Source organism: Pomacea canaliculata, linkage group LG2 (genome assembly GCF_003073045.1).
Source record: "Pomacea canaliculata isolate SZHN2017 linkage group LG2, ASM307304v1, whole genome shotgun sequence".
In the NCBI taxonomy this organism is placed as follows: Eukaryota; Metazoa; Mollusca; class Gastropoda; order Architaenioglossa; family Ampullariidae; genus Pomacea; species Pomacea canaliculata.
The window spans coordinates 23,788,047-23,807,539 of NC_037591.1; the positions used below are offsets into that span (position 1 = coordinate 23,788,047).

Sequence of the window (19,493 nt, forward strand, 5' to 3'; positions counted from 1 at the left end):
TAACGTATTTAACTTGTATTTTTTTCTGTGCAATGAGCATTCTTCGGAATGGATACCTGCGCATTACAAATCGACATCATTATCATCATGATAACAGCATCGCTGTCAGCTGTAAAGTAGCGAGTTAAGGTTCCTGTGTGAACGGGAGAAGAGTCGTCTCCCATGTCCTCTCCGTAACGACCACGGACGTAGAGAGCGAGATAAAGTTCGTGATAACGATCGACAGTTTCTTTTCACAATGGCGCCTGTGAGGGTAGAAGTGGAATACTGGTAAGTCTCTCGGTGTATCTGTGTCTCCTTTGCTCATAAAAGTTTTGTTGGATTTGTTGTCTTTTCTGTTCTGGTTGCCACCCTAATCAGACAGGGTTGCCTGATTATTTTATCTAAATAGTAAAGAAGAATTAATAATTGTGACATATTTAAGTGACAAAGGTCATACCTGAGAATGATAATTTGAGGTAACATTAACAGTAATAGTAGTAAAATTGTGGTTGAAAGAAAGTAAGTTAAAAGCTCTGCAGAGAGTTGTTGTTTTATAATTATTATCATCTGGCATATGAACTCTTTACAAAATAGAAGTCTTGGTATCAGGTCAATCTTCCTTGAACTTCACAAGATCAGCCTTGTCAGACTTTACTTCACAGCTGAAGCTACTAGAACACTTATTTCTGCTTTTGTATTGTCCTGTTGTAACTCATTAATTTATTTGTTGATCTTAACACTCTCTTGTTATCAAGGCAGCTTTCATTGTACTTCATAAGCAGAAGATTATGTTACATCTCTATATAATGAGCTGTACTGGTTGTTAGTTGTTTGTTCGCAGTAAGGTAATGACACCTTGCACCTGCCAGTCTTTTTAATATATGTTGCAACCCTACCTTCTCAGTAAGCCTCATCTTTCTGCATCTATCAGTGTTTCCTGTCTCCTGCATAAAGCATAATGTAGGCACCACTTGGATCTCACCGTTTCGATTTCCTTGTTTCTTTCCCTTAGTCAAATTCTTGGTTTCAACATTTGTTTGTGTGTTTTTTTTTTAAATCTTCCTCTGTTTCTCATAACTAGGGTACGTACTAGGAGGATTTCACCCTTCCCTCCCCTTGATCCTACTGCTATGTCCTTTGCTTGGTTTTGAGATTTTGAGATGTTCACTTTTTCCTGTATGCCTTGTCTTTTTGTCATTATGAGAGAGAAAGAGGTATGATTTAAGTCAACAAGTAGTATTGTTACTTTTATTGTGATCTTTATGGAGATGCAAAGCAAGAATGGCAAATGGTGTGATATGAATGGTGATTCATATTCTTCATGGCCCAAATTTGTTCTGCAGTGGCAAATGAGGCTATGAGCCTCGGTACCGGGCGCTGAAGGATGCCATCCTGAAGCAAATTCCGGATGCCGAGATTTCTGGAGGGGTTGGTCGCACCAGTAAGTTCTTACTATCATATTTTAATTCTTTTGCAGTGTTTTTCATTTATAAAGCTCTTTTCTGTTCCCAGCCTTAACTCAGACAAAACCCAGCCATATATACTATCCCATCTGACCATCAAACTGCAAAACCAATCTGCATTTTTATATAGTAATTCTTGAGTAATTGTTTGACACTCTATTTTAAAACCAATAAAAATGTAGGATGAAAAAAGGAGTAGAGTTAGATAGAATGTACCACAAGGAGAAGCTACTAAGAAGCTGAAAACATTTTGGTCACTCTTAAGCCATAGACGGAATAAACAAGTTTCCTCTGTGATACATATGTACATCCTTTCTGTGTGCAGGCTCCTTTGAAATAAAGGTCAATGGCAAGCTGGTGTTCTCCAAACTGGAGACACGCGGCTTTCCCAACGAGGCTGATGTGAGTAGCCGATTTGTAAAATGTCCTTGTGTTCAAATAAGCATTCTTAATTTACATCTCATTAACATTCTTGTTTACATCTCACATCAGTCTTGAAATGGCGATAAAATTCTCTGTTACACAGTAATCCAGGATCAGTGTTTTACATGGCAATCAGTAATGAAAATATAAAACAAAGAGAAGGCCTGTGACAAATAATTCTCATGTAGTCAAATGTTTTTGTTACAATTTAAATGGGTGAGTGCTAAAATGATGAAGTAATTTTGGAAATGTCAGAATTTATAGGTCCTCTGCCTTAGTTGATGGATAGTTTTTGGCATAGTAAGAATCAGGTGTGGTGGGTTCATATCTTAGCTCCAACATACCACCATCTCTATATGTGACATCAGTTTTCAGAACTGATTGTCTGTGGTTTTCATCAGGTTTTCCAGTTTCCTCCACACTATGTGTTTATTTTATATTGTGTTATGTTTTCATGTTCATGTATGAAAAGTGCTTTGGGCCTTTAGGGAAAGAGCACTATATAAACATTTACTGTTACTGTAAAGTGTTTGGCAGATAATAATAATAACTTATATACATGTAGTACTAAATCTTGGCTCTGGGCAAACTCGTGACATTTTACAAAAACACACACTTACAGACATATCTATATACACACAGACCATAAAATGCAAATGTTATCCATAGAATGCTGTATGAGAGGAAAAGTATGTATCCAGAAGCTGCTCTCAGCTTGCACAATTCAATTGGAAAAGTGTAATGCAGGCTGCAAATATTCTATCCATACCACAGATCTGGTCAGAAAATGGATTTAATTAAAAATCTGCTTTTTGTGCTACTCATGTGGTTGCCTGCAGAATGACTCTTTGAAAAACCATAATTTCATGCCACTGGAATGGAAGCAATGCAAATCAACTCACATTACTTTCTAGATGTTCAGCTGTTCGTCATCCTGTTAACTTGATTCACACTGGCAGGGAAGTGTTATAAAACAAATATTTTTGCATACATATATTTTTGCATTACAAAGGTGTGAGTAAATGTGGATTTTCACTTATGGATGGATGTCTGTGCAGATATCTGAAATCTCTGAATGTCTGTTGCTGCAGATTTTAAGGAGTGTGGAGCAAGCCCATAAAGGGGAGGAGCCAGAGGTGATCACAAATTCTCAGAGCCCAGGCTGCTCCCTCCAATAAATGGAGAAGCTGCTCCCAGAAACCTGCCCTTTGAAACCTTAACATAATGCCTTTCCTCTAATATACATGCATACTTTTGTGGCATGATGCTTGAATAGGATGCTAAATGGCATAGTGTTGTGTCTTGATCAGGATCTCACTGCTTGCCTTGAATTTGTTCTTTTATGTTAGAAATATGTGGTAAATCCATACATTAGCAGTGTTTGTCACAGTATGATTTAAGATGTCAAAAAAAAAAAATAATGTTAACACTAGTAGGGTGGCTGTCACTCAGAGCTCAGGAAGGAAATTTTTCTGGTCATATACAATTGGTCAATACAGTAAGAACAGTAATACTTTTGATGTAGACTCTGTGACTAAATTCAGAAATTGGAGCTGTACATGAGGCTGTCTCAGGGACTTGAAAACAAACCATGCTGGCATGCTATTATTGGATAGGCAGATGTTTCATCCAGTTTGCAAGTCTGTTCTTGCTTGTTTGTACGACTTGCACCTGCTGTTTTGACGAGGTCAGCTGCAAACCATGGCTTACTTCTGATGTTATGTTAAGGAGTAGGGTGCCTGTCATACAACCCACCAGAATGTACTTGTTCTCCTGGAACGAGGTTTCAAGGTCTGCAGGATTAAATTTGTGCACACTGAAACACTTTTTTTTTAAAGTAACTTTTATATGTATAGTGTGTTTTGTAACTGGAATTTTGTGCTGAAAATGTTCTCTACTATTAAATCAAACGTGTTATGGACCAAAGAAATCATACATATTTGACCGTTCAAGTACAGATGTCTCTACCCATGATACATCATTAAAAATAATTCCAGTTATATTGAACTCAAGTTCACAACATTTCTCAGAACATCATTTAAAAATCTGTTGGACAGTTCTGAAGAGAGTTCCAGTTATTGCTTGTTAAGCCATCACTTGACTGGGGCCAGCTGACTATTTGACTATTACGCTGGTCCCTCAGGGAAGAAAAGGTGGGAGGGGAGAACAACTAGACTGCAGCTAACAAGCCTGTCTTGAACAGCAATCTTACATGGTATAGCCATTCCATTTATTTATGTTATGAATTGCAATTGTCTTCTCAGTGCAAGCAGAGAGAGATAGAGACCATGAAGGCAATGAATTATACAGAGAAGTAGATTTGGCAATGTCAGAGAAGGGTGGTACAGCAAAATGAAAGGTGATAAATTGTACTATTAGGGGGAAAAATAAAGCACACTTAAGTTACATCACTTTATAAACTCGCAGACTTCGCAAGATATATTGCACATTTTTTTCAGGAATAGCATGGTCCATAACAAAGTTGGAAGAAATCCTTGCTCAACACCCCCAACACTTCAACAATTTTTAAAGCATCATTTTCGTCACAGAAAGATCAATTTTTCTGTTTTATGCACCCTGCACATATGGATGGTATACCCTTTAGGTGAATATTGTGTATGTTACAAACTGTGGATCTTTCAACAAAATAAATGCTCTCTTCAGTCATGAGACTTGTCTGTTTAATTTTTATATAACTATCTGGCATTGTGAGAACAGTTGTTGGAATGGCGACATCAGCAATGACTAAATGTGCACCATGCATATGCATGGTACAGTGTAATTGCATTAATAAATGTTGATATAGTAGAAGAGACTGTTGGTGCAGCATTCAAATCTTATCATGTATCAACAGTTATCTGCTGAATGTGCAAGAATATCTGGTAATGCATGTTCAACATGACACACATCTGAACATGAAAACACATTGCAAAAAAAAAAGACTGCTCATCTCTCAGACAGGAAATATTTTAATAATTCTGACAATATGACGCCATGTATACATCTTAAAATCAATGTCATGTGATGTTCAACTTGTAGCATACATCTTTATGAATATTTATGCACATAGTGTGCCTGTAAAAGACTATTCTCCACAAAAACATTACATTTAACACAAAAAAGAAGCCACGAGTTAAATAAAGCAAATGAAAGCACCTAATAAAGTTGTAGCATGCAGTCCGCTGAACAACATCTTAAGTGTTTAACATTTCAGTTTTAGCTGTACAATCAAAAATTTATCTGCTATTATAGTAGTTATAGAGCTGGTCGGGTGAAATCCAGGAAAACGTGTGTATTAGAAAACAGCATCAACTGTGGAATTCAACCGCTCGATCGAATCAAGTGTCATCAAAAACTGCAACGTGTCTGTGTCAGGATTGCACTAAGGCAAGACAAGGTGACATGTCTGGTAGTGTCTTGTGAAGCACATAGTACAGATTGAAAGCAAATTGAAAAAGGAAGATGGTGGGGAATTATATAAACAATAAATTGACTACAAATCCAGTACCATGAGAGCCCTTGCAGTGAGAACAGTAACTAAACTAGACAATTTATACGCTAACAGCAACCACCATTTTCTACCATCATCCTTGTTGATTACAAAGGTGGTGTAGGACTCTCCCTGACTAGCATCTAAACTCATGGACCTGATAGAAAAATGACATCTGCAGACATCCAGATTGGCTTGTGAAAAAGGAAACTGCATGGCTTAACATGATTTAAAAAATACATTCAGCTGGGTCAAATACCCCACAAAGTCTTTTGACCAAGTGTTAGACTTCTCGACATCAGAGGAAGTGGAGCACAAAGAGTTGTGTGGCAGCCTACTTCATTAGCAAGACACCTCTCTAACACAAGCACAATGCTCAGCCAGTCTTCCTCTCTAGTCCCACCATAATACCTGCACCTGCCTAGAGCAATGCCCTGTAAATCTTTAAGAAAGCTTTTCATTCAGTCAGCCACAAGTTTAAAAAACTACTCATATTTATAAGGACGTGCATGTGCCCAAGCTACTCTGAGTGCTAAGATGGTGTGTGTGTGTTGTTGCTCAACAGTCAGATTTACCTAACACCAGCTTCAGTAGTGTTGCCCATGAGTAAGAACATGAATTACATAATTTTCTTTGTAGGTGGAGTTCATGCTTGAGTGGCTCAACTTCATTGTAGATGCTGTGTTGCTATGTTGCCCAATCAAAGCAGGGATGTCAAAATGCACACAACTGTAACCATGTATTGTCAGCGCAAGACATGGGCTGGCAACAACTGTCACAAATCTAGCAACTTTAGGCTATCCACAAGGAATTTCCACACAATGGAAGGTTCACTAACAAGATGTTGTCAGCACTTAGTGTAAATGTTATAGACAACATTTTGTCAAATCGATAAAGGCGTCATGCAACACAGGTGACAATTTACACATCAAATAAAAGCAACTGAATAAATCAGCATCTAATGCATGCAAGGACAATAAAATTTGTGTTGCTAACAAGATGTCTATGCATGTACACATGAGCACTTGGTATTCCATGGTACCCATTTAAAAAGAAAAGCAATTTTGTGGTATCCTACAAGAAACACTGTCACATAAACACAGACCCTGGGTACCTTAAGGAAATTGCAGTCTACCCATGCCAATCCATCCACCTTAGAACGCTGCAGATCTGGCCCTCCCAATCCGAGTGCCCTTGATTTTAAAGGAACTGCAAAATTCTATTTACCCTACATATTACATTAAAACTGTGAACTTCCACATCATGTCATGTACAATGTTGCACTGCCAATCTTGAACTGCCACTTCCCAAGAATAAACACTTACACAGTTGCTCCACTCTGAATGTGATCCAGCACATCTTTCATAAATATTTGCTTATAATTAACAATGATGGCGGCAGTTAAAAATATGCTGTGAGATAATTTTCATCCAACATTCTAGGCTGTACATCATGCACTTAAAATATTACAATCACCAACCTGCGGCTCCTGTCTTCCTAATCTGCAGCACTGCTTTCTGCCAGACACAATACATGCAGCTAACACAGTGCTATTCAACTTGCACATGCCCTTTTGCTGAAGCTTTCTATGCCATTTGTAATTCATCTTACCAGCTTATTAGCCACCAGCTCTGCTGGCTGATGCATTACATTTGAATTTTCATATACATCTGCATTTGTCTTACATGAACATAGTCTTCATACCCTGCTGCCCATTCCTATATTGCTATGCAATATTGTTACAAACACTTGTTTTCACAAATTCTGCATACATATATTCCATCAGACCATCTTATACTGGTCTAAATTTTTGGCAAGCTTTTTAAATCCTGCACAATTCCCAACATCAAATGTTGGCTTTGTCTTGAAGACAACCAGGTTTACCCAGACTGGATACCTATGGATCCAAAGATATTTTATTAATCACAATTTTGTAAAAGCTCTAAACATTAATTTCAAGTTCATATCGCCCCTTCCCTCCAACACAATAATAAAATAAAATAGAGGCAAAGGGGGAAAAACTCCACCAACATGACCAAAAGAACTGTCAGCTATATTGGAACTCAGTACATTCATGAGGTAGAGAGGCCAAACCCACACTACTACAGAAAAAGAGCACTTTGCCACGCCTGCACCAACACCAGAGGAGGTGGATGGAACCGGGCAGTGAAGGTAAGTTGTGACCCAAGGCCTGTTGGTTGAGTAGATCAGTCATGTATCATGGAGTCCTTACTGTTGGCTTGGATATCAACACGACAGATGGGACATTTCTTGTTGGTGGCTAGCCACTGGTCCACACACTCTATGTGAAACAGGTGCATGCATGGTAATCGCCTGAAACAAGCACAGATGAGGTTGGACAAAGCAGAATCCATGTGCTTATTTTATGGGATGGCAGATAATGCATGTGGTCCTTGTGGGTCAAAAGTAACTTTTTTCTACACCATGTCTGAGGAATCTAGCTGCTGCAGATGTGTGTCATAGTTAAGTACTTCTTTACAGTAAAACCCAGAATCTGGTAAAGCCAGCTCATTGTACTTCTCCATCCCTGGACACAAAACTGGACTAGTGGATAGTCCAACCCCCAAACTTTCAGTTTAAACATTTTATTTAAGTGTGTGCATATGAAAGGTACGGTTAGAATTTTGACGAGAAATGAACAAATGTCAAACTTGCTGACATACCATAAAACTGATGCCTACACATTGTGTTAATGAAGTCTGGATTTCTTCTATACCACAATAATAAGAAAAAAGCTGATGATGTTGACTGATGCTTATATTGTGCAACACATTGAGGAACTGGCTAATCAAAGCAATTGTTTGTAAAATCTGGAACAAAGTGTCTACATGCTTACCTGACATCCTCCCCCTCCTCAAACTCACTCAGGCAAATTGTACACTTCTCTCTATGATCCTCCTCCCCCTCCACACATCTTTTTACCTGAATGTGAAGAAAGAGCATACAGATATAGTCTGCTTTAAAATACAATGGGATTAAAACCTTAGAATTCACTGAAAGACTATAGCGTGACTGAGTATTATGTGAAACTGCACATTAATGCATCCATGTTAATAAGTATTATACACGCATCCAAACTTTTGCAGAAATGCTGTTTTGTTACACATAAACTTGGGCATCTACAATACGTAAAAATATAACCTTACCATTTATTTTCCCTTTCTACTTTGACATTTCTTATATATTTTATTAGGTTCACCAACATATCTTTTAAGTGAATGAATGATTTCACACAAATATTTCTCTCCATATCTCCAAGTAGTTGTTAATGGTATCGTAGTCACTGTCTGATATAAGTTCACAATCTATATTCATAATCCACAGGAGGCATTCAGAACATGATAAACAAAGCTGCATCTTTAAAGAATGGTACAACCTAATTAAGGAATAACGTTATTCGATGCCTAATAAAATCCAGTTTTCATTTGAATCATTTTCCCTTTTTCCTATCAGGATTTTTATAAGTTTATCCGCATATTTTTTAAAAACTATCAAACAGATAATTAAACTTGCAAGTATTCTGGATTTTCCAACTGAATTTGGGTAACAAAAAAAACAACAACATAAGAGACATAATGCTCATCACTGATGTCATTTTAGCTGCATTTTGTGCACATCTTGGAACATTACAATATTGCTCCTTTTCAACAGGTCAATGTGGTATTGATAATTTAGCTAAAATGAGTACTCAAAAATGTTTGGTATAGTGTAAATATGATATTCATCATTCCAAAACTTTCTTCTTCCCTACAGTTCCTTGTCCCATCTTCCCACCTCACCCACTCTCACACTCACTCCTTATTTGGCTATCAGCCAGTTTATTTACCTTTCTATATGTATGAGGCAAAGTGTTCTGTTCAATCACAGCCTGTGATGCTCCACAGTTGACACTGGCATGTCCTTCATAACTAAACTGTTTGTGGACAGAAAATTAAACAATGAGTTTATATGCTGCTGCTTAACGATTCTTTTACATTCTATTCTTCACATTTAAAAGATAAAGCAGTATTGAAAAGATTTTATCCTTCATAAATAAGAAAATATATTAATCTAATGGCATGTGTCCTCCAAGCATTCTGTGTTTTACATTAGCCCTAACCAGTCACTCCTCAACTGAAGAAGTACCTCCAATGTGTGGCCATGAAACACCATACCGCCAAGGCCAACCTGCACACGCTGGAGACGAGGTAATGGAGGAAAGGCTGGAAAGGGAGGCAGCTCTGGCATTGGTGGCTGGAATATGAAGAGAACAGATGTGTTCTGCTGTTTATATAAGTAACACCACATTTATTAAAGTACCACCAAATGCGGAGCTTACTGATGTTTCGCTATGTCCTGTCATTGCTCTTCCCCACCAGAGTAAGAGTACATTATCAAATCAGCAAAGTATCTAATATCCAGATGTATTTCCTCTCTCTGAAAATCAAAGCATACACTTATAAACTGAAGGTGACTGTCATCAATGCTGGTGGCCTGGGATCAGAAATCATAATAGTTAACATAATGAATGTGCCATGAAGTACCGGTCTTAACAGCCCTTCCTGTCAGAAATAATGACAATAATCTATTTAATAAAACATATAATTCAAATAAACTGTCTTCAGCACTAACAATCAAAAATCACTTAAAAACAGTGTGAGCTGTTTTATGTTTTATGTTTATGCAGACTCAAAGGGCTTTAAGGGTGGATGTCAAACTTGAGTGACTCATCTCAATGTATAAATGTCTTGCCTCGTAAATATTTCATCACATGAAGTTCCACTTCTACTTCATCTATCCCCCCACCAATCCTTCCACTTTAGAAGACTGCAGATTTGACACTCCCATGCATCCTTGACTTTAAAAGAACCGCAGTTTTAACAACAACATTCTGCCTACCTTACATATTATGTTGAAACCACAGAAAGAGAGTCACAACAATGTTTTATCTGCCAAATAAATATGAGTTATAAATGGCCAAAGTGAAATACAGCTTGTGAGTCAAAGACAAGGCAGTCATAAAAAGTAAGAAAAACTCACCATGCGGTAAGACGGCCAACAGTTGTTGATGGGGGTTGGGTTGAGGTGGTAATGATGCATGTGATGATGCATGTGATGATGTGGTGTCTGCTGAGGAGGCACTTGACTGAAACAGTAAATCGCCCTCCAGCAACATCATTCAAATCCCTCCTTCCACATCCATCATGCTTCAATACACACAGTGCACATATGCACACATACACACTCTCTCAAACAATATTATCATAAGCCCACTCTAAACTGCCTATGATTTTAAATGTGAGATACTGACTGTAGATTGATAGACAATGCAGGCTAGATTAGTCAGCAATCTCATGCCTTATCGGCAAGCTCCAAGAAGAGGACAAGTGAAAAAGTGCGCTACGGGAGCCCAGTCATCTACAAAACTGAATGAACAACACACATCTCCAGGAGGTGAACAGTACTTAGGAGCCATCGATTCTATAAATGGCACCTCCACAGCATCAGGATTACAACAGAGACAAAGGCAATGACCAGGATGAACAGGATCTTGTGCTGCAGCTCCATCAGGCTTGCTACAAGGTATAGACTGTACAAGTTTCTTTGTACCAATCCTGCAGTACGGACCTGAGACATAAACCCAGCAGTACACACTTGAGACATAGACCCTGTATGGAAATAAGAAACCAAGCAAAAGTGATGAGGAGGCTATTCTGCGAACTCAAAATCAACAGTTGCCACCCTTGTAAGACACCAGGATTCCCTTCTAGCAACTGTGAAAAGGCACAAGCTGGTCTGCCATTGACCTGGCATGATATTCTTAGACTGTTCTTCGGGGTACCTTAGAAGGATAGGGGGGGACCTTGATGATGTCAAGGAAGACAGAGGAAGAAATGGCTTGCAAACATAAAGAAGTGGATTGGTCATTACATGCAAGACCTGCTCACCACTCCCTACCCAAGACAGACCTAACTGTCAAGCCTTCTCTCCATATCTCCAAGTATATATCATATCTATGTAGCGTTCACCAGTTCAGGCAGACAAGCATAACTGCCTGTCCATTGAGGCCAGTCCATTGCAGAATAATGATGACGATGATGACAACAGCGATATTGGCAGTCTTAAAAACACCATGCTGAAATCAAAGGCATAATCAAATTGAATTTTGGAAATGTGTCACTTCATCAACACTTACCTCTGTGAGGTCTGACTGGTGTCATGTGATATGCCAGCCAGCTGTGCGGAGAATGGACGGGGCCGTGAAACTGCACCGTGTGCCTCAACAGGTGGGGGGATCATGGGAAGGGTGGACAGCGGGTCAGCAGGATTGAAAGAAAAGGCATCATGCTGGCCAATGTCAGGTGGCGCCTGATGAGCCTGGTGCTGAGGTAAGAGACGGGTGGGGACAGTGAGGGACATTGGGTGGGGCAAAGTGAAAGGAGCTGGGTGGTAGTGGTGGTGATGGATGTGGGCCCGTGGAGGCTGCACTGAATGGTGCATGTGGGCTGTGTGTGGGCAGTTGACTGAAACACAATGCAATACAGGTTAGTGTTGTATTCATGATGTAGAAACTGATGGCAGATAACATTTGCACATATCCTTTGAACAAAGCTGTACAGTTTTTATGAAACTGACAGCACAACATGTAAGTTTGAATATTGGTGGATGACAAGTAAATGCTTTACTGTGAGATTCTATGCCACTGTCAGATCATAATTATTTTTTTTTATTCTCCAATTAATCCCACTCAATACACAACTAAAGGCCATCAACCTACATTCCATGCTGGAAAGATGGAATCTTTGAAACCAAGTCCCTGCTACTGCTGTCATGATGCTACGCATTTGGAGATATATAACTATTATCAAGAAGCCATGAAAATGAGACAAAAATATTCACTGGTGATAGGGTGAAGTGGAGGAGGTGGCAACGGCTGACTGGGCAACTGAGTGTGAGGCACTGGATGTGGGTGATGTAGGTGAGGATGTGGCACTTCCTGATGCAGACGGCACTGAAGTGTTTGATGCTCACCATGGTAAGCACAGTATCCACCCTCCATACATCTACCCCGTGTGAGATACTGCACAAATGCACAATACCACTGCAAGTCCATGGGCATGTGTATGTAAGCATGACAAATAGTTATAAACACCATCAGTGTCAATGGAAAAAAAAAAAATATATCGTCTTCACACATGCCTAATGCATACATATGACACATGCACAGTACACATTCTCTTTTCTGGATGCACACAAATATGCAGGTGCACACTCTTGCACATCTACAAAACCACATGAAAAGTTTAATGACCCTAAGCATCAAAGCAGAACCCCTGGAAACAATGAATTGTAGAAATGTAATTGCAAACTGGAACACCAAATATTCAAGATGTTGCCACCTCTGATGAAATTAGTGGACAGCTCGGTTAGTGCAACAGCTCGCACCTGTCACTAATGCAGTGAGGGTTGGCTGTCCTGGGTTCAGCTCTTGTATTCATGCTTTTCTTTCTCTGCATGTGGCATCTGTTTACAGGGCTGGCTGCCTTACCGTGATATAGCCTTAGTTGCTGGCTTGGGGTAAACTACCGATCTCTCCACCCACCACCATCCTACGATGAAATTAGTGTCACAGCTTATCACCAACAAACCTTGCATGTATCACCAGCGCAAGGCCTGTGCAGACGACAAGTGCTAGGCCTGTAGGTTCGCAGAGGTGTGTGAGCTGGTGGAGGCCTCCGCTGCAGTGGCGGTGGCTGATGGGCAGGCAAAGGCCTGCGTGCACTCCCAGGGGTGGTGTTGATGCTAGAAGAAGCCGCAAGGGGAGGAGGTGACAGGGAGGGGTGCAATAAAGGAGAGGCCACGCAGCTGGCTGCAGCAGACGGCCCAGGAGTATGGACAGCAGCATCAGGACCCCCTGACTCTCTGCTTGACTGGTGATCTAGAGCACGATGCCAGAAACAATTGAGCTGACAAATGCTCATGGCTTTATTTTCACATTTAGCCACAATCACACCCAATTTAATTTTATTAAAAAAAGCATGTTATCTTCATAGGAACCAAATGTTAGTAATGGCAATCAAGATCAGTCATGGAGACCAAACACTATTGGAGATTTTAAATGGTCTACAAGAGTGCAAAATATTTTTCACCTCACTCAGTTCATTATCTCATCAAATAATCTCAGTGAATAACCCTGTCTGCTTTCGATTTACAAGCCTATAAATCACCATGCACAAAAAGAGGTACAAAATATACCAAAGATCAGCTGTCAAAGCTAAAACAACAAATCAGTCATTTAAATGATGGTGCATAGCTAAAGGGACTACAAGTGAAATGACTACATCTGAAATAATCTGTTAAGTATCATTATTTTGGTTCAATATTTTTAATTTAAGTGTAATCTGCAATATGCAACAATTCTTAGCCTTACCATCGTCTGATTCTGTGAGGTCTACAACCACAGTTGCCCTTCCTGTTGATTCTCTTCGTTTGCCTTTTCTATTAATGACAGGGATAAGGTGGGATAAATAAAGTGGTATGATAATTTGCCACTAAAAAGAATGATTGTTCATTGTACTTCTAAAGTGAGGGAGCATAAGTCCTTTTACCTATTTATTTTTTTAAAGCACACTTGTATACTCACAGAAAGCATGTTCCTTGAAAACAAATTATTATTAGTAGTATTAATGACATATATGTAACTGGTCTCCTCTTAACATATTCTATATCCATCCAGTAGTGGGTAGGAGTATATGATTTTGTTATTTTTTTTTAATCTTTCATTTGTAAAAACCATGAGCTCTTTTCAGGGAAGGTATGTGTAAATACTCATCTTAAATATACTTCATCATGATAATCATTATTGCTACTATTATTATAATCCTTATCATACATAATAACAGTACCTACGGCCTAAGAACTATAGAGTCACTGACTAATTATAACTGTGCAAGCTATGCCCTCTGGAACAAAGTTGTATTAAATGTTTTTATTGTTATTATTCTTTGCATCATAACATGGGGAAAAACCCTTTACAAAAAGACTTCCATACAGACCTGGTTTCTATCTTCACAACCTCCACATCACTGTCATCAGAGGCATCTGATAGAAACACGCTGCTTAGAACTGGTGATGGAATGCTTGCAGATGCAGTGCCCTCCACTGAAAAATGAAGCCGGTCATCTGTTGCCAGCAAATTGGAATCAGTGTCCTCTAATTTCTTATGATAGTTCACATCTAAGTGAAAACAGACATGCTGCGTCATGGATAGGAGACCCACTCATCCTTTTACATGCCGTATGCTAAAAGCCATGTCGATGATAGATCTTAATTTTACCAAAGATAGTAACTGTCCTTCCACTGCTATATTCAGGTGATTTCTATAATTCACTAGTAATACTAACACCAGCAAAAGCAATCCTTCAATGTTTACAAAATCAGCTAAAAGTATCACAGGCAACTAGCAGCTTTATCCACCTGGATCTATTTCCTGATGTCTGCCAAAGGATGTCAGCTTTCATTCCATCTCTACATACCCTGCTGCTTTTATCTCACATGTAAAACTTTCAATAAGTGCTGTTAAATAAACTTCCCTAATGCAGACAAGCAGCGGGAGAAAAGACAAACAGCAAAAATGAGTGAAAAATTGAGAAGAACAGAAGAGAGGGAGAGCAAGCATCTTGTATGTGTGAGCATGTATGCGTAGCGCACACACGTCCACCACACACCCACCCAAATGTATCCCCATAACATCTGCAATCACCTGAGATTTGATTAATCATATCTAAAAACCTATTTTATGATGGCAGCAGATCAGAAGCTGACATTAAAAAAACTAAAACAAACAAAAAAAAGATTACATCCTACAAAGCCTTACCTGTGCACTTTTTCTTACATGGACCAGGTAATAAAAGACAGGTATGCTGTGACAGACTGGAGTGTTCTGCTTCCATTGGCATCACACCATCCCCACCACCTTCCCCAGATGTCCATGTGGCTGGAGGAGTTGGGGGCAACATGCGAGAGCGAGCATCACTCCGGCATGAAGTTTCTCCATGTGATGTGGATGCCAAGGAGAGGTCTGAAGGTCGAGCAAAATCTGATGGCACTTGCAGCACATCCACATCTGGAGCATCCAATAATCGGTTCATTGTTTCCACAATTCCAGCTGCCCCTCGCCCAGACAGTGAGCTTACCTGTGACTGGCCACTGCTTCTGATGCTGCTGCTGGTACTTCCAGAGACAGCAGTGTTCTCCTTTTGACTGCAGAACCCATAAGTCTTACGCTTGTTATCTGAACTTCTATAGCGAGATAATGAGACAGGGTAAGGCAGATTAAAAAGTGAGTAGGGGTCCAGTGAGTCATACAAGGCAGCCGAGGCAGAAGGCAAGGTAGAGTCCACAGTGGAATCAGGTTCTGGGTCTTCCATGACCTCATCACAGTCCACAAATTCATCCTCTTTTGACGCTTCACCAGCTGGTTTGTGCGAAATGCACTGATTATGGGAGGACCGAACTCCCCACCGTCCTTCTCGCTGACGTTCAGCAGCATCTTCATCTGAAACATCGGATCCCCATGTTGCTTGGGTGGACGAGACGCTTGGCGACAGTGAAGACAGCTGCTCCATGTAGTCCCGAAAGCGTTCGCTCATGGACATTGGTACAGCCCCTACACCTGAAAAAGTAAAAAGTAAATCATCCCACTGTAAGAAATAAAAACATGATCACTATAACAGAATGAAGTTTATGTAAAAGGATGCAAACTCCTTTCTTAATTTTCAAGCAGTTTCATACACTTCATGATGTACAGTAACCAGGCAATGACATTTTCATGCAAGCAAATGACCTGTTTCTGGCTGTTGAGGGGTGGCACTAGCAGCTCCATCCAGAGACACCACATCAATATCATCTTCAGTGGAAGGCCAAAGTTCTCCCTGTGCTGCTAGTCCTGCCATTGTCCAAGAATTACCATTTTATCCACAGAATTTATTTCCCTAAGAATACTAAACAAGTGACATGCTTTTCCAACTCGTTTCATTAGCATATTCAACAAAGATCATAAAATGTTCTGATTTTGAGAAAAGAACAAAAGAAAAAATGAACATGTAGGATATTCATGATGGCTGAATAGTCAAGCCCATGCTCACCAACAGTACGCTCTGCTATGACCTCTGCTTGTGCATATATTCGCTGCACCACCACCTGCTCTGTGTTCTCTGCAGTTGTCGTGGCAACTACTTCCACAGTTTTACTGCTTGCATCCACCACAATGTCCTCTTCAACAACACCATCTCTGCTTGCCTCATCCTATAGGTCCCCAGTGTAAAGAAATAAAAATTATCTTATTCTGAAAAAGAATTAATTAACTTATCCATGTTCAGCTCTTAGTTGTGAGTATAAGTGTTAAAAATGTATGAATCACAGACTACAAGAACAGTTACTAATTCATTCTTCAATGTCTGTGTCTGCACAGTGTGTACGAAGGGCAGATGTGAGTGTTTGTGGATAAGTTTACCAGCACTTTTTGTCCTGTAAACAAATTCTACTATCACAAAGGATGCCTTTTTGTCGTTTTAAATCTTCACATAACATAACCTCCTAATACTAATAAGTCATTGATATACATTTTCCCGTCCTGTGACAGTGAAGGCCATACAGATTGTTCAGCATGGTAATTAAAATAATCACACTTATGATGCTTCATCTAACAGATATGCTCAGAGCATTTTACAATTTAAAAAAAAAACTTGAAGAAAATAATCTAAACAATCCATGTTTATATCAGAAATACAGAAGTAAATAAGGTATAAAACTGTAATCTATATCATAATAAAAGATAAAATTATTATATTGCCCTGAATTTAGAGATTGAAGTTTGATCCATGCCATAATGGCTTGGCAAGAAAATGGTCAACATCCAAGTGTCTTTGTTCAAGCTAAATGAATTTTGAGACAGACAAAAGAACTTGACATGCATATCTGAATACACACACATGCATACATGCTACCCCACCCCCATCCACCCTTCAACACACATATAGTTTTGTTCTCTCTCTCATATCTCCACCATCCCCGTTCTCTCATCAGTAATGTACTTACCTGCTTGATAGGTCCAGAGAGACTAGCCAAAGGGTGCGAAGGTTCTGTCCATGCCAGATTGGCATTAGACACAAGACTGTCTTTGTCCATCTTCCTGTAAATTTTTTTAAAAAATCTAATGACAGCAGCAACAACAATTGTTATGGACTTTATGGATAGGCATCATTTAGCATGCACCACAACACAAGAAATGGCTAGTCCTAAAAACAAAGAATAAGTTGTTAATGATATATTTATCATCTGAAAATCTTAACATACTATATACTGATTACATATACTGATCAAGAACATCTTTGATATATATGTAAGTGAAAAATGTTGTGTCTACTAAGTCTCACTGAATATTGATTTATTTGCCCCTTTAAAAGAACAAAATGAAACTAGGCTCACAAATTTTACAAGATGACAATATAGATGACTGTTGTATATTAATAATGCTATATTACATAGGAAAACTGCTTATTGTATTGTGAAAAATTATGTTTGTTTCAGTTAATTTTTTTTGGCCTATAGGAAACAATGCTCATGAGAGAAACATTTTATCATGCTACTGGCTGTCATTTCTGCATCTGGCAGCCTGCTGTAGGTGACAAAAGCAAATATTTTCACATTTGTATCAGTTATAACAAAATGTTTATAGTTCAAATAATGTACAATGGACTTCAAGAACTGCTTAAATCTCTAGTTTTTCACAGAGTTTATATAAACAGAAAGTCCTTAATAGCTATTTAAATGCTACTGCTGGAAATACCTCTATGTGTATGTAAAGTGCACAGTACATAAAAAACACACATATATCCTCTTCAGACCCAACTGTTACAATTTAGGGTTTTTTTTTATCATAAATTACAGGAAAAATGTTTACAGAGACAAAGTATCAAGAAAGGACATTTTGCTAACCTATACCAATAATGCAATCAATCAAGCAATGAACCTTTTCCAAATGTGCAAGCATATGATTTTGGTTTGTAATATTCAAACAAAATCTGGTAGTTACAAATGCTAATATTTATTCTGATTTGCTCTGGCATTTTAATAGCCTTATGATATAAATCCTATAAGAATACAATATGGCAGTAGTATAATAAACTATATATATATAGATGTATGTATGCAGGAAATCTGATAGTTTTACCTTTGGATACAATGCTTTGCTCAGTTATGAAACCCCATGTTATACTGGAGCTAATAAAGAATGGCAATTTTTCAATAACAAAAATCCCTTAAGCATTGCCATACAAAACTTAAATATATGTTGTTTTCTCCCAGTCATAATCTGTATTAACGGAGACTTAAATAATGCACATCCTACAAAAACCATATGCTATCTTTTAAAACAGTTGGAGTATCACAAACTATGCAAAAACATAAAACAAAATTCTCGTATAGCTGTAGGGCTATTTGCGCTTTGTGTCGTTCAAGATTTTAGGAGAAAGGATGATAAACACACTTGAATTCAGCTAACATGAATCAACTAACTGTTTAATCAGATTTGGAAGAATGTATATATCATGTCTATTTATGTGTCACACAACAAAAAGAATGTAACCCTTGTGTCAAGCATGCAGTGTGCGTGCTTATAGTACCACTAGAACTCCTAGTAGGAGTGGAGTTCCATGAAAATGCTTTACCATTTATGGCAAGGAAAAATACAAGAAAACCATCAAAAAGAGCCCTTTAGCTTATAGGATGGCCTGAAAAGTTATATACTGATATCTTTCTATTATTATTTGTGAGGATTACTCACCCAAAATGTGCCGATGAAACGCAAAAAGCACTTCAAATAACAAATCATCGATAGATTATCAACAAGACAGACACCATTTAGCTAGTCTCGTTGCCATTGGTTTGATACTTATATATCGATTTGGTTTTTTTAAATCAAGTCTTTTACCTCCAAAAAATATAAAATTAATAAAATGTGATTGAAATGATTTTATTAAACTAAAATTATTTTCTTACTGCGTTCCCACTGTCGAAAATGATTAGTAGAAATATGGACTCTGCAGTTAGTGGGAAAATGAATACTTGAAAAG

At 38.6% G+C, this 19,493-nt stretch overlaps 1 protein-coding gene and 1 long non-coding RNA gene across 4 annotated transcripts; one reads left to right on the top strand and one right to left on the bottom strand.

The window, feature by feature from the left end:
- The first annotated feature begins 121 nt into the window (after positions 1-121).
- LOC112556870 lies at positions 122-4,538 on the top strand. The gene is made up of 4 exons (XR_003097843.1): positions 122-270; positions 1,326-1,423; positions 1,771-1,847; positions 2,960-4,538. It is a non-coding gene; the product is annotated as an uncharacterized LOC112556870 (long non-coding RNA).
- Positions 4,539-4,819: 281 nt separating this feature from the next.
- LOC112556866 lies at positions 4,820-19,465 on the bottom strand. 3 transcript variants are annotated; one of them, XM_025226262.1, is made up of 15 exons: positions 19,420-19,465; positions 17,458-17,551; positions 16,506-16,665; positions 16,205-16,306; positions 15,236-16,033; positions 14,415-14,541; positions 13,790-13,857; positions 13,008-13,297; positions 12,259-12,439; positions 11,555-11,882; positions 10,399-10,504; positions 9,505-9,612; positions 9,206-9,292; positions 8,216-8,301; positions 4,820-7,692 (listed from the first exon to the last, which is right to left on the bottom strand). In XM_025226262.1, the coding sequence occupies exons 2-15, from the start codon at positions 17,545-17,547 to the stop codon at positions 7,566-7,568; spliced, it is 2,658 nt and encodes an 885-aa protein (XP_025082047.1). In that variant the 5' UTR covers positions 17,548-17,551; positions 19,420-19,465; the 3' UTR covers positions 4,820-7,565. The 3 variants fall into 3 exon arrangements, with proteins under 3 accessions (XP_025082047.1, XP_025082046.1, XP_025082048.1); XM_025226261.1 differs by lacking the exon at positions 19,420-19,465 and adding an exon at positions 19,205-19,356; XM_025226263.1 differs by lacking the exon at positions 19,420-19,465 and adding an exon at positions 19,205-19,353 and having other exon boundaries at positions 14,415-14,520.
- Positions 19,466-19,493: the final 28 nt, after the last annotated feature.